A 15,050-nucleotide genomic window follows, 5' to 3' on the forward strand; every position below is an offset into this window, starting at 1 on the left:
CAGCTGTGGCTTGGTCTGCTGGCATTATGGCGTGATGCTCCCCTCCTCCTCCCTGCCGCCAAGACCATCCTGCCTACAGGTCATTATTACCTTTGTCTAAGTCGATGTTCTTTGCTGGGAGGGTCCTGGCTTGCTCGGCCTTCTCCTTCAGTATGTTGTTTTTGTAATCTGCACAAGGAAGGAGTGCAAGTCAGATCCTGGCTTCCACCAAGGAAATAGGAGAAAACTAAGCTCTGCAGGGGGACCACGGCATGACTTCTGCCCTGAAGAGCATTCTGCCTGCCTCTCTGGACCTGTCATACCAGGGAGTTACTCAGCTGCTGGGCAAGGAGAAATCAGATACCCCAGCTTAATTGAGTACAAGTACTTTGGTTTCCTGCCTTTAGTAATTACCCCTGATGCCTTTGTCTGCAGCAGAAGGCTCTGGACAAACCAAGTGGAGGCCTTCCCTGACAGAGATATTTAAGGTATTTTGTTCATAGGGGAAGTCTCATAAGATGCGCCCGCAGGAAGATGCTGTCAGTCACTGTCAGTCAGCATGCACATACAACCATGCAGTCAACCACCACTGGGTCTTACTTGCTTCCCTTCATTTCAGCATCTTTTGAGCGACCTTGAGCTCCACTGCAGAGATTCTGAATCTTTCCCCTTCTACAACCCTCCCAACCCCTCCTCATAGGATACACCCTGTGTTCTCTTCCTCCACTGCCAAATAAGCGCCCCAGGATCAGCACGATGGTGCACAAGATTTCATCACAAGCGGCTGAGTAAAATTTCCTAGTGTGGAAGACCGGAGGCAGGGATTGGAACTAGCTCATGGCTCTCCTTCCTCCCAGTCAACAACTCCTCACACATTCCCCTGGGACAGGCGCTGAGGTGTTGTAGACAGAGCTGGGAACTGATGAACCAGGATGGGATGTCCTTCTCAGTGACTCACAGTGTACCCTTGGAGAAGCTACTCAGTTGGTTTATACCGCTTTTTGCCAGTCTCTGACATGGGCATGATGGTTCCCGTGACATCAAAATGCTTTGAGATTCTTGGGTGGGAGACCCAATAAAGTAGGACCATCATACTTCCAAATCCAAGAGTGAAACCACAGAGCTTCACCTGGTTTCCACCAAAAACCATAAAACACTTAAAATCCCCATCATCTCAAGCCCCCTCCTCACCCAAGCTTGTGGGTGGCGATTCCCGAAGCTGCCAAAAGATTTTGGAAGTTCAACCCTCACTGAAGTGAATAAGAATCTGGTGCCTAACCCTTGGGGAAAACTCAGTTGTGATGAGTTTTGGCCCATGGGTTGAAAGGTGTTGCTTGAGATGCTTCCTGACCCAACACTTACCCAGCCTTATGTCTTCACCCTTATACCGGGTCAGGTCCGTTGTGTCGGCCGTAAATTCTTTGAGATTCACATCTTTCCTGATAAAGTGAACAAGAAAGAAATTGTCACATACTTTCTATGTCTGGTGCCATGGGCTCTGTTCATGCTTGCAGGTCATTTTTCTCTTCCCATCATCCCTCTCCCATCACTTCTGATTCCCATCTTCCAGCCATTTACAATTCTGCTGGTGACTGTAGAGGATTTTAGCTGTACCACCCATACTGAAGATAATGGGAGATCTGTGGTTCAATCTTTCTTTGTAATTTCACCTTTTAAAAATGACTATTTTAATAGTTCTGTCATCATCTTAACCTTTAGATGTGACCCAAATGGAAAAGTCCTAAGAAATGTAATGGAAATGCTGCTTAAAGCTTGTTGATACTATAATATTATAGAGTTCATCTCAAAATGTCGTGGCTGCTGCAGGACAGGTGGGAGATGACATGTTCCAGTGGTCAGGAAGCTCCCATACTAATCCTGTCCTTGCTACTGGACTGTTGCATGACCTTCTGCAAGTCACTTCACCTCTTAGTGCCTCCATTTCCCCTCTTCCTTTGTCTGTATTGTCTATTTAGGCTGCAAGATCTTTGCAACAGGCAGTTTCTCTCCATGTGTATGTACATCACCCAGCATGATCAGCCATGGCACTCAAATGGGACCTCACAGTGCTATTCTAATGCAGATAATAATTAAGAATAATATTCCTGTTAAATTCTATAACATCTTCCAAGGAGAGGACAAGACACAAGACAAAGGGTTCTTGATGAAAGGGTGCACCCTCCTGCTGAAGTCATCATTTCCTTCTCTGAGACCAATGGATGAGCCACCAGCTTTTCCATCCCATATCATTTAAATGTCTGTTTTCCTTTACAGAGAACAAATAGATAATCATAAGCCATGGAAATGGGTCAAAATACAAAGAAAACCCAAGGCTAGCTCTGGGGAATGGAGTCAGGCCTGATTCTAGGATAACCACGGGAGTGTTTGCAGCAGAAGTAAACAGTTTTGCCTCTACTTCATCGCTAATGAAGCATTATTCACTGGTGGATCAGTCCCTAGTGTATTAGGGCGGAAGAAATCCAGTTGCCAAGCCTGCTCCAACACCTCCTTTTATGCTTTGGAAAGATCAAAGCTACTTGCCAGGATGCACCATTATTTTCTGTGCATGCAGCCCCAAGTACACAGTAACAGTAACAATTATGGGACATTGCAGGCAAGTCAACTACGAGGTAGTAGCAGTCCTAACAAATGATATGCTTATTATGTGGCTGCGTACATCACAGTCGCATCCTCTAGTGGTGCCAAGCTCTTCCAAAGTGAGTAGAAGTACCCCCACTGCATAGCAGCTGATGCTGGGACCACGTTCTTTAAGATGCAACCTTTCACCCCATTCGGTATTTTATTCCCTTAAAGCAGATCCCAACTTACTCTCCGTGTTTCTTCACATTGTACTCGTAGCCTAGAGGGGGGAAGAGATGCACACAATGAGCAATTTTATGCAATCCACCCATTCTCACCCACTCCTGGGACTGGTGGGGATGAAGAAAAACAATGACATCTAGCCCTCACGCAGTATTTCTTATCACGGTGCTCTCAAAAGACCCACGTCTTCCCCAGCCCAGTTGCATTCCCTTCCTGAACACATCCCAGCCTCATCACTCCAGTGCACCATCCAACTTCCCCCTCATCTCTAGGGCTCCCAGGATGAGTGATGACTAGTCTTCACTCATCTCTGGTATTTACTGCAGTGCTGAGGGTCCATGCAAGGCCGTGGATGCCACTGACACTTTGATTAGCCTTAAACATGTCTACACCACATCCCCGGTACTGCCTGCTCTCAAGTGCCAGCTGGCTGCCCTGGAGTTACTGCTGATTTACATCTGGATAAGCAAAAAGTGAAATCAGACCCTGATGGTTTTTTATAGCCATGTCAACGAAGAGTCTCTCAGCGCCACCTCCTGCAAGAACTCCCAGGTACCGCACAAGACCTTGTTGCCCCCAGCACTAGGCTCGGCACCAGGGTGGATTTGCTTGCTGGGACCCTGACCATGGAAACACTCCTGCAGCTCTCGCCACTCCTTGCCAGTGCCATGCTCACCTCTCCGCCGGCGCTTGCGGGTGATGAAGACAACAATGATGAGGAGGATGATGAAGAGGAACAGTGTGGCCAGGATGTAGCCCAGCTGCTGGATGAAGTGTGCCCGGCTCTCGGGGATGATGACATTTATCACGTTATGGCTCTTGATGATGTTGGGGTCTAGGATTGGAGGGAGACAGCAGGATAGACTAAGACAACAGCAGGCATCACATGGAGCAAAGCAAAGCACTGACAGGTCCTGTCTGACACTCTGTTCAAAGGCCATTTTTTAAGGAGCTAAGAGCGTGTTCAATGAGAGGAGTTATTCTTCACACCCTCTGGTAGATCCCGAGGGGTGTAGAGTGGCTAGCACTGAAGTAGCTGCATTTCAGGGAGGAAGGGGCAGGTGATCCTCATGTATTCTTGGGTGCCTTCAGACAAAGGCAGCCCCTATTTCAACACCCTCTCATGTTAGATCTGCTTCCAGAGCTGGCATTTTGGTGGCTTGCCCCCTTGGTACAAAGGGACAAGCTAAAACCTGGGACTCGACCTCAAAGCCCAGTGGGACAGCAGTCAGCTCCTCTGTTAATACTTCCCTGTTGGGCAACACTGGGAGGCATTGACTGAGGTCAGGCCTCACTCTCCTAGGAGCTGTACACATCCCCTCTCACCTCTTTGGGCAGTTCACAACCCAGACCACACCATGAGAGGATCGTTCTTCCCATTTGGCAGGGAGGAGCTGAGTTACCAAGAGATAACAAGGTCAGCCAGAGGCTGGAACTGGCCCCCAACCCTGTGAGATCCATACCAACACATGCACTGCGAGACCTTCGTCCCTCTCTGCCACACCACATTTCAATAGTCCTCTCAACATCCCCATGTGTTTAAAATTCCTGGGATTGCACGGGGGAGCAGGCTGCAGCCCGTGCTGCTGACTCCCGTGCTTGGCGTGCTGCTCTGACCGAGTGCATGAGGGGAGCCCAGCGCGGGGCCTGGCAAGACAACCAGGTGTTGCTGGGTGAGGCCGCAGCTACCCCTCCTGCTCCCTGCAGACACCCGCACAGCACTACTCTAGCCCCAGACAGCGTGAGTATGAGCAGCCCGGTCCTGCCAAGTGGCATAACTTATGGAGCGGAAGGAATGGCTGATGCCAAAGAATGAGTTTTCTTTTAAGGGAAATAAAATACATATTAAAGAACAAGCCAGGAGACTGTCCCTGGGCACAGCACTTCCCAGGTCAGATTTCTCTTTCTCCACGCAGAGAAGGGGGGGAAAAAAATTAAGCCTCTGTATGTGGAAGGTCTCTGTCAGCCTGGAGCTATGGGGCCATGCTTTCAAAAACAGAAAACAGACATAAAAACTCAGAGCCAAGTCTGCTTGCAAGAGTCAGGGGCACAATAGATCCCACCAGGGGAGAGACGGCAAAGCCCCCATGCCCGGTGAGCTGGGGAGGGGGAGACTTCCCTTGCAAGCAGAGTTCAAAGGGAGACTTTCTCCTGGAGACGGGGGGAGCCCACACAGCACCAGGCAGGCACCAGGCAGGAAATCTAACCTACAGGCCTCTCTGGAGTCACCTCCCCAGACAGTGCCAGAGGAGAAGGGAAAAGGAAGGGAGAGACCTCCATACAGTGACTGTGCCTTTTAGTCTATCCAGGCTGAGTTTGTTAATGGCTAATGCGGGGACTTAGGAGCCTGGAATCCTGGATTTACCTTGGAGGCTACTGCCGCTGCATGGCAAACTTCCCGTCCCTCTGCTTCCCCAGTGCACGCTTGATAATCAGCTTGGGATCAAATTCTGTTCACTGCTGCCCCCCATCCCTCTTGAGGTGGGAATGTGGGCTGCCTAGCTTGGCATAGACAGCATGAGTGAGAGCAGAACATGGCTCAGAGTTTCCTCTGCAAGTTTGCTTGCGTACGTGTGAGACCAGGAGTTAAGGCACAAACAAATGAGCTCCCGGGAGCCACGCACACTTCCCCCTGCCCAGGAAGAAACTCCATCCTTCTGCTGACGCTTGCAGCCTGCATCTGTCCAAAGCAGGGGCTGTGCCAAATCGGGCAGCAACTGTGTGGCCCAGACTAAATGGTTCCCAGGATGATGCTGAAGCCCCCCCGCAATTTGTTTTACTTTGCACACAACCCCCCGGGATCTGACCCAAGCTGCCCCAGCTTTGCTAGCACAGGCTGATCACCCTGACGCCTTCTCAGTCGTTCTGCCTTAAGTGAAGTGCTGCCCCCGGTATCCCTGAAGGGCCAAGATGATCGCCTGCAACAAGAATGTCACTGCGGAGCCTCGCCAGTGAGTTCATCATAACTCCAACAGCTGGTTTTGCTTTTCAGGCCGTTTGGGAAGGCTCTGAACTATTCAGCTCCATTGCAAACACAGTCAAGGTCCAGAAACTCCATATCCCCTACAATTAACGAACCACCGAGAGTGCGGACTGTGCCTGGCTCTGTCCAGAACCCCAATTACAGCAGGCCTAATTTAAATAGCCCACTGAGTCAATCAGCCAAACTTTAATTAAACACTCGAGTGATCCAGGGCTCCTGGGGACTGACACACACTAAACTAGATTCAAATGGAAAATTAAGGCAGTGAGGAATCAGGAAACCTTATAGTTGTCTCTGGGTTAGATCTTGGGGGAGGCAGGGAATAGGTAAGAGGAATTTCTCTGGTGTTCGCTCGGTGAGAGAAACTCCTACTAAGAAGGAAGAACTCGGTGAGGTGGGGCCAGGTCAAGCGCTACGCTGCTCCCCTGAGCATCAATGCAGAGTGCTTGGGTGGTGCTTCCTAATGACGGCGGTATGTGCGACTGGCAGCCAGACATAGCCCTAGCCCGCAGGCTGTGTCCTGCTGAGGCTGCGGTACACAGGCTGGCGAGTTAGACTAATGGGATCAGTGGGTTGCAGGGGACCTCAAGGTCCTTTCCTCGGATGTTAGCTGTTTTCCTCTCATGATGCTCTACAGGTTGCAGAAGGGATGAAGTTTCCGATCTCCTCCTGTCGGATCAGCCTGGCCAAGGCCGGATTCAGCCTTCATTTTCATCTTCTTGTCATGAGGCATAAATCATTACGATCTGGGAAATAAATTGGGACTAACGTGTTGCTGAAAGCAGCAAAGTGTTCTGGTACCTACAGCAGGGGTTCCCAACCCTTCTCCCCAGAGAAGGGTTGGCTGCCGGACTGGAAGTCCAGAAGTGATTGGCATGCTGAGGACCGGCAGCCTTTTTTTTATACTGAGTATAAAAGTGTAAGTATTTTATACTGAGTATAAAAAAGGGTTGGCTGCCTGCCCGCAGTATGCTGGTCACTGCTGGTCCACAGTTTGCCGGTCCACAGCATAAAAAGGTTGGGATTCTGGGAACCCATGACCTAGAGGCAGAGCAAGATGGACAGACTCACAAGCACTTGTTAGTCTTCATTAAACTTTGTGAAAAAAATGTGGTTAGACATGGGCCTAAAAACGCATATCCTGGACCTGAATGCACCTGAACCTCCCAGGAGGACAGATTCAGCTCCAAACTTCCTAAGATGGGCCTCTGGTTTCAATGGGTTGGACCAGACCATCAGACACCCTCAAGCTGCAGACAAAGTCAGATCCAGTCCTCAACATGCAATTCACTCTCATGACAACTTTAGACAGGGGGGACGGGTCTTTCATTCCTGGGAGAGTAGACATGCAGAGAAAGGACCATTAAAATCATCTAAGACAAATATCATCTTTACGCTGTTGTGCGTCTCAGTTTCCACATGTCAAGGAGGGGGAGATGGCTGATTTTCTCTATAACTGCTAAGAATGTTACTTAAATACCGTGAAGCCCTCACAAGCCTGGCATGAGAGGCACTGCTGAAATTCAGACGGCTCTTGGCTATGGGACACGGGAGTTTGTTTTGTTTGTAAAAAAAGGAAAGAAAAGAAACATATTGTGGTAGATGGGGCCAAAAAGCTGCAAGCCAAACCTGGGCCTTGCTGATGCCAGCAGCAAGACTGGAAAAGCAAGAGGCTCAGTGAGTGCTGTCTGGTCGGATCGGCTTGCCCTTCCCTCTTTTACTGCTGTTGCTCGATGCTGTGCTGGCAGCTGCTGGCTGGCACTGCCGGGGATGGACTGAGTAGCTTTTGTCACCACAGTCAGGCCGAAAATAAAACACTTGCTTGAAGAGCTGTAAACACGGTAAACAGCAGTTGGGCTGTAACAAATCTTGGGATTATTAAAGGCTGCCGTGGCTGCTGTGCAGAGGCAGCAACCGTGCGGGCAGATGTTGGAGCCAGGTGCCAGCCTTTGTAAATGCAGCTGCTCTTGCCTTCCCATGCTATCGCCCGCTGGACAGGGGAGGACTTCAATTGCTGTCAACTCCAGGAATTTCAACCACATAGCGAGTGATGGAGCCTCTTTGAAAGGGCTTTGGGCTTCTTGTGGTTTATATTATGAGGCAATACTAACTCCCGTAGGTTATGCAGCACTTTTCTTCAATAGATCTCAAAGCATTTTTCAGTAGAGAAACTGAGGCTGGCCAAGGTCACTCGGAAGCCCGGTGACAGAGCCAGGAACACGTCTCTATCTAGTTTCTAGCACATTTTCTTCTGTAGCTTAGTTTTGCACCCAGGTGTAAGCTTTGGTGATGCAACTTTCTGCTAGGAGCAAGACCCAAACTTGCTGGATTATGCAAGCCAGTTCGTCATTCCCAAATTCCCCAAAACATTTTGCACAGTTCATCCAAACAAGCCACTGCCAACATAGCCAGCAGTGAAAGAGTCACTAAGCTGGTGCTCTCACAAATCAGGCTAACTGATGGCGACGCACGAGGCTCCAAACCCTGCTGTCCAATCCCTGCCGATGGATCCTTAACACAGGTACGGCGTAGCACACCACTGATGTCCAGAGGGAGTTTCATAAACCCAGGTTAAAGCACTGGGGGCCAGCCATGAATGTAACCTAGCATCCGTATCCAAAACGAAGCATCTGATGTCCACTGAATAATCTGCTTTAGTTGTTCCCCCACCCCAGAATTAACCTTTCTGCTCTGTTTCAGCTGCTACCATCTCATAGCCATTTTGCCCTATGGATATGGCTCTCCTTGCTGAAGTTCAGAGCACCACTCTGGACAAAAGAGGTCTCACGATGGCTGTTAGTTTTTGTGCTCATTTCTCAGGGCTGCTATGGGGAGCGATCAGCACTGATTTACCATGTGCTGAGTTTCTGTTGATAAAAGGATGCATTTGAGTGTACCCCCAGCAAACAAAACTCAGCATTTCATGTCCCTCAGCAGTAGAAAAGTAACAGGAGGGGGAAAGAAGGATCCATTTGCTTCCTTCACTGTTGATTTGTTTAAACAATGCAGTATGCTGCCCCAAAATTACATTCTTCAACAGAAAACTTGTGCAAACCCTGATGGGAACAGAAGAATTTCAAGGCAGCTTTTACAATTTCAATGAAAACAGCTTGTTACATGTAGTTAAACATCCCACATATACCCACAGGGAAAACTGAGACCAGAGGTTTTGCTCTCTCCAAAGGCAGAATATTCTTACTGGGCAAATTCCACAGCAGTCAGAATGGATAATCAGAAAGGTCCCTTCCAGCCTTCAAATCAGTGGAGCTGGCTGCTGCCGACTGCACTTTTCTAGCCTACTTACCTCAAAGTGAGGGTTAACAGAGAACTGATTTTAGCTGACAGCTGAATTCCTCCCTCTCCCTGAAATGGGATAAATGTTTAGGTTCAGATTAAAAGATGAGCGCCATCACTTGGCAAATCCCAAGCCAAGATGCATGACATAAGGGAATCATTTGGTGATCCCAACAGAGCCAATTATTTTAGTACGGAACTGATGTGTAGAAACATGGAATCCAGATGCTTTTACTGCATGCAAACTTTGACCCCCTACTCTGCGAAACTGAAGCACGCATATAGATTTACCCATTCCAGCATTTCCACTCGGAGCACCCGGTGTGATTAAAGTTAGGCACCTTATCATGGTAACTAGTTGCAGGTTTAGGTTCTGAAGTCAATACAGCTACACCAAAGTGCATCAGTTGAGGATCTGGCCTTATATTTCCAAATGCCAAAAGGGGAATGAGCATGAATCTGTGAACTATTCTGCAATGAGCAACAGAGATAAAAGACCCTGATTCTTCTCTCAGTTACATCAATGCAAATCCAGTGTTACACCACTGAAATTAATGGGCTTGCTCCAGACTTACACAAATGTGACCCAGAGCAGAACAGAGCCTAAGTTTATATTTAATAGGAAGATGAAGTTTCCTGCCTGAAAATGGCTCCAGGCCTTGGCGCAACGCCTGGGACCAGAGCTGTTCAATGAGAAAGATCACTGCTCTGGGTTTGTTATCTCCTAACATTTAGGCTTATTTGGGGTATCTTTTATTCCTCTGGCCCATCAAAGAGCAGGGCTTTGGCGATGGCCTTTCCCTCTGCTCTGGAAGCAGGAGCAAGCTGCTTACCAGGAAAGGGCTTGGAACAGGCACATGAAACGTTTCAGCTTCTTCCAAATTCCCATCAACTCGGATTCTCAGTGCAGCGTTGTCAGGCCGGATAAGCACTCCCTCCCAGGGGGCCCAAGCCCTTCTCACACAGCTCCTGCTTGCCCAGCCCAGGCCAAACCCTACTGTAGGCAGTGGTCTTTGGATCAGGGCCTGTACACAAAGAAGCCATCAGGGATCCTCCTCATAGAGATGCTAAGTAAGGGCTCTGAACAAAGAACCTCCATTTACATGCTCTTGTAATGGAGAGGAGGAACGGCACAATCTTAGGCCTGATTCTCCTTCTGCTGCAGTCACTGGGAAGGCTGCCAATGCACCAGAGTGGGTTCAATCTGCTCTTTCTGGCACTGACCAGAAGAGCCCAATGAATGAGTTAGGACCAATGTCTTCAAAAAGCTAGATGCACCCTTTTCTGCTATTTCTCTGGGTCATGCTGCACACCCTTTATCCGAGATCTCAAAGTGCTTCAGGAATATTAGCCAGTGAAAGATCACATCGCCTCTGCAAGGCAAGGAAATTTTGCCTTCATTCCACACAGGCGCAGGGAAATCACCCCTACCCCACAAGAGCAAGGGCTGCAAGGGCGACCCAACTGATCTGTTTCAAGTGACAAAGCAAGTCACTGTGGCATGGCCATAACAGAGCCCAGGTATCCTGATCCCCAGCTCCAAAGCTTAGACATCATTGCCGCTCGCGTGACTGAAGTGCACCATAAGGCCTATGAGCCCACCCCTCCATCTGACGTCATTCAAAACAAGGGAAGAAGAGCAGCTCTTTTGTATTCACTGCCACGCACTGTAACAACACATAAAAGTGTCCCAAGGAAAAGCTCTGGTGATCCCATTTGCTGAAGTGAAATGAAACTCCATTTAACACCGGGCAGAAAGACAGTTTGTTGCTCCAGTCTGAATTAGGGATCTCTGTCTGTCTCCCCTCGGAATCATTCATTCATTCATGCTTCTTGCCTGTCACAAACCCAAAAGTGGGGTTTCTTACCAATGCTATCGATATTACCTTGCATATAGATAGCACCTTCCAGCCCAAAGTACATAACAGACTTACACTGAAATGCAAACTCTGCAGATACCACTTTACCAGCCTCTAGTGCTGGGGTGAGACCAGCAGCCACTGGATGGCATGCAGCAATGCTAAAGCAAGAGCTCGGAGGAACCAGAGCAGAAGATGCATTTGGTGTGACCACGGGACAGCAAAAGGAAGCGTAATGTGATTACCCAGAGTCAGTCAGCAATTACACATACTGGAATTACCATCAGGAGAGCAAAGCCATCAACCAGTGCAATGTAACGAACACAGCTGGCCAAGACACTGGTGATGAGCTTGCTGCTAGGGCCATGCTGGATCCCTGATGCAAGATGCATGACTAGCGAGAGAGTCCTGCCACATGAAACAGGTTTTATCCACTCTCAAGGTTTCTCAAACACTTGCCCAGGCAGACCCTGTTCAGTACCAGACTAGTGCAAGTAACTACAGAAACACACCTTACTTCTTGCTGGACAATCCCTCAGACTGATATCAGCTGGATGTGGCTCCCCGTGCCAAGAAATGCCAGCTTAAAGGGCACAGACAGAGAGATTGATGTATGAATGTCCAGCCTCTCTGTAAGCTGTGTCCCCTCAGCCATCTCTAGTTGATAGTGCCTGCATTTTCTGGACGCTGGCCTGTGTCCCTGTGGAAAGGCTCAGGCCTTGGCAACTGGGGAAAGCCTATTGCTAATGCAGACTAGATCTGTTTAAAAATGGATGAAGCATGTTTAAATTCAGTATTAAGCAGCCAATAAATATTCAACCATGATGAATATTTTACACTGTTAATAAGGAACTATACCCAGAAGGCTCAAATGTTATTAAACTCTGGGGTTGTATTGCTGGGGGGAAGAAAGAGGGGGGATTACCAGTGATGAGAGGGTTGGTTTGGGGGCTGGGAAAGCTGTCACATGGTGACTTGCTCCAGACAAAAACATGGAAGTGCAAAATGGTAAATGTGCTGAGGCAGGCACACCACAGCTCCCCAGGGTTTGCCATAGCCTCTGCTCTGTGCAGAAGTGTCTTCCTCAAGCAGCAATGTTTGCCACCCACCAACATCAGGACATAGGGAGGGTACTTCTCTGAAGCCAGACATTGATAGAAGAGTGATAGTTTGAGCCTCATCTGCAGGGGGTTGCAGCCCCTGGTTCAGTCTGAGGAAGCCCTAAGGGATACTTTAGGGGATGCTCACGTGACTTTTGCAGAGATGCTAAATTATGAGGGCAGAGATGTGCATTGGTCATACCCCTCCCTGTCTCTGGCCTGCCCAGGCAGGACCCAGGACTGCTGTGGGAGCAGAGACGACTTGGCAGAGTTATTTCTATGTCTGTCCCTTTGAGCTGGAGGGAAGCTGGGCCACAGGCCTGCCTTGCCTTCCCTTCTAGCTACCCTCACTGAATTCATGGCTGGTACAGTAGTCGTTCAGCTCATGCCCGTGCAGAAGAACCTCCCCTTCCATGGCCACCTACCTAGAGCTGGGGCTGTGTTGTGGTTAGTGAGGTTCACCACCTTCTTCACCGGCTCACTCACAGAGACCCGGAAGATCCTGCGTTCGTGCAGGCCACAGTAGTGATGGTGGAGGTGGCAGGAGTATGTGCCCTCGTCCGCATTCTCCAGGGCCGAGATCTTCAGCGAGAAGTCACCCAGGGCAAAGGCAGTCTCGGTGATGTTCATCCTCTGTTGGATGAAGAGCGGCCCATAGGAACGGCCCTCGCCGGAGGCGTACAGGTCAATGAGGCGGTCGGCTCGGTCGTGTGGGACCCCTGGGGGCTGCCTGTCCCAGTGGACAACCTGCTGCTCCTCCTCGCTGTGTCGCTCAGTCCAGATATGGTCCCGGTTGACGCAGGAGAGCACCACTGTGCTGCCCCGCAGGGCCACAAGCACCTCCTTCTCACCATCCCAATAATTCTTCACTGCCTTGGCTGCAGGAACAACATAGGGGGCAGCCAGGTGAATACACTGCAGCTGTACTTCACCTACACACAGCTCTGCATGTGCACCCTCATTTTAATTTTATTCCCCTGCCCCCAGTAATACGGCAGCCTCCCTGTCATCCAGTGCACTCTTATAGCACCTTCCTACCAAGGATCTCAATGGGCTTCACAAGCTCAGAGGCAAAATGACTCTCTCAAAGTCAGACCAGGTTGGGTACAGGTGTGGAAGTGCTAGGAGCTGAAGCCAGGTTGCCCACCAGGCCAGTGGACCGTCCTCGGGGCCATCCTACCTCCCTTGTAGCTAGCAGTCCATGCCTAGCTCTACAAAGACAGAGGGCTGTTCTCCCTCCAGAGACCAAGCATGGGTTAAGAATAATAGCCTTCAGCCTCAATGTGCTGCATCCCAATTCTCCAAATGCCTTATGCAGTTTCCTTCCAGGAAATGCTTTGCTGCCCACAAATGCCCTAATTACTGGAGAAGCTGCAGGATCACTGCTTTGTGCTCTGTTCTTGCTGATAAGCAGATGGGGGCTCATGGAGGCAGACTGAATCAAGGAAAACTTGGGGACTGAACATAAGAAATGATGCAGCCCCTTCTGTATTCCATCCCCTTGCCTCCTATAAGGTTGATAAAAGCACTAAGTGCTTTGCTGCCTCCTTATCATAGGCAGGTTCATCTCTTTCCTGGTGCTCTATCCTGACAAGGTGGAGGCTAGCAGGAAAGGAGGGTGGGCATCTCCATCTCAACCACTGAGGTCAGACAAGGTCCTGTCACTGGCAGCTCCAAGGAACTTTGCTGTCTAGCCTGGATGCAAGGCATGCTCGCTAGCGGGGGCTTCCTTTGTCACGGTGGAGTGGTAACTTTGGAGACCATGGTGCCAGACAGGTCTTTTGGGCCAGACTTGCTGTTGCTGAGGAGGTTTCTCTAATGGTGGGTTGGGGCAGAAACAGGCCAGGGAGTTAATCTGGGTGGGTGGGGAGGGGGGGAGGGGGTCCATCATAAGCATTTAATATAATAGGTCACTTTCATGGTTTGGTGTGAGCCCAGTAAGCCAGGAGATGGGCTCACGGATAAATGCTTCAAATAAAATGGAGGCCTGGGACACAGGGAGATGCTGCAGTGAGCACAGATGGCTCCTGATGTACAGCAATGGGTTCACTTGCTGGAAGGATGTCCCAGTCCAGCAGGGCCTGCCATATGGGTAGAACCCTGCCTCTTGTGCGGATCCCTGCTCCTCATGTCAACGACACAGCGTCAGGAGCAGAGATCCCCCTGCCCAAAGTGCTGGGCTGGATTGGGACTAAAGTGGGCAATACACATGCCATAGGGCTCTTGGTACCCAGAGTTTTTGCCTGACCAAGGCCCCCTGCAGCAAGGAAACAAAACCCGTCTCCCACATCAGCGCATGCACCTTTACCTTTCTTGGTGACGTCCAGCTGGATTTTCACCGTCTTATACAGGTGGCAGTAGTGATGGTGGAGGTTGCAGGAGTAGATGCCTTTGTCACTCTCAGCGAGATCTAGCACAGAAGGATGGGAAAATGACTGTTAATGTCAAGCTGACAATTGGTTTAGGTTGTTTATGCACACTGACTTAAATTTGGTTAAACAGGGTCTGGTACAATGAACCGTTCTTGTTCAGGTGCATTAACTGTCATCTGTATTTGAGTGACAGTTGTAGAGGATGTGGTGCAGAGTGATTAAGGCCTCATACTGCAGCTCCGGAGGCCTGAAAGCCCCTGCAAGAAACCAAGTGCGCATGGTAGCATAGATGGGCCAACTGGTACTGTCAGTCCACAAAGCTAGTTAGCTCACTGGAATGGTACAGACTAAACTGCACTGCTTTGGTTCAGGATTAGTGCGTGTGGTGCAGCACGGCAGGTCTGAGGGCCCCACTGCCAGGCAGGGAAAGTTTGTAGAGTGCACATAGCCTAAGACTCTCAGAGCGGTTGCAAGAGGAGCTTCTGTTTTAAAACGGACATCCTTCACGTGTGGTCTAGAAACCTATGTCTCAAATGATATCATCAGGCTGACATTCCTATTGGAAAGGCTCAGCAAAACAATAGCTCTCATGGACAGACCCATTCACTCATGGAGCTGAGCTCTTGCAGAAGCAAAAAGG

At 49.6% G+C, this 15,050-nt stretch overlaps 1 protein-coding gene across 2 annotated transcripts in view; it reads right to left on the reverse strand.

The window, feature by feature from the left end:
• MXRA8 (matrix remodeling associated 8) overlaps nt 1-15,050 on the reverse strand; it is a 50,244-nt gene that overhangs the window by 1,666 nt on the left and 33,528 nt on the right. For both annotated transcript variants that reach the window (XM_025198127.1, XM_014517538.2), the window contains 6 exons: nt 14,347-14,452; nt 12,464-12,916; nt 3,479-3,637; nt 2,809-2,839; nt 1,342-1,418; nt 91-168 (listed from right to left, as the gene is read on the reverse strand). In XM_025198127.1, the coding sequence (XP_025053912.1) occupies nt 91-168; nt 1,342-1,418; nt 2,809-2,839; nt 3,479-3,637; nt 12,464-12,916; nt 14,347-14,452 (904 nt within the window). The remainder of the gene's footprint in view (nt 1-90; nt 169-1,341; nt 1,419-2,808; nt 2,840-3,478; nt 3,638-12,463; nt 12,917-14,346; nt 14,453-15,050) is intronic.

This window comes from Alligator sinensis, unplaced genomic scaffold (genome assembly GCF_000455745.1).
Source record: "Alligator sinensis unplaced genomic scaffold, ASM45574v1 scaffold569_1, whole genome shotgun sequence".
Classification (NCBI taxonomy): Eukaryota; Metazoa; Chordata; order Crocodylia; family Alligatoridae; genus Alligator; species Alligator sinensis.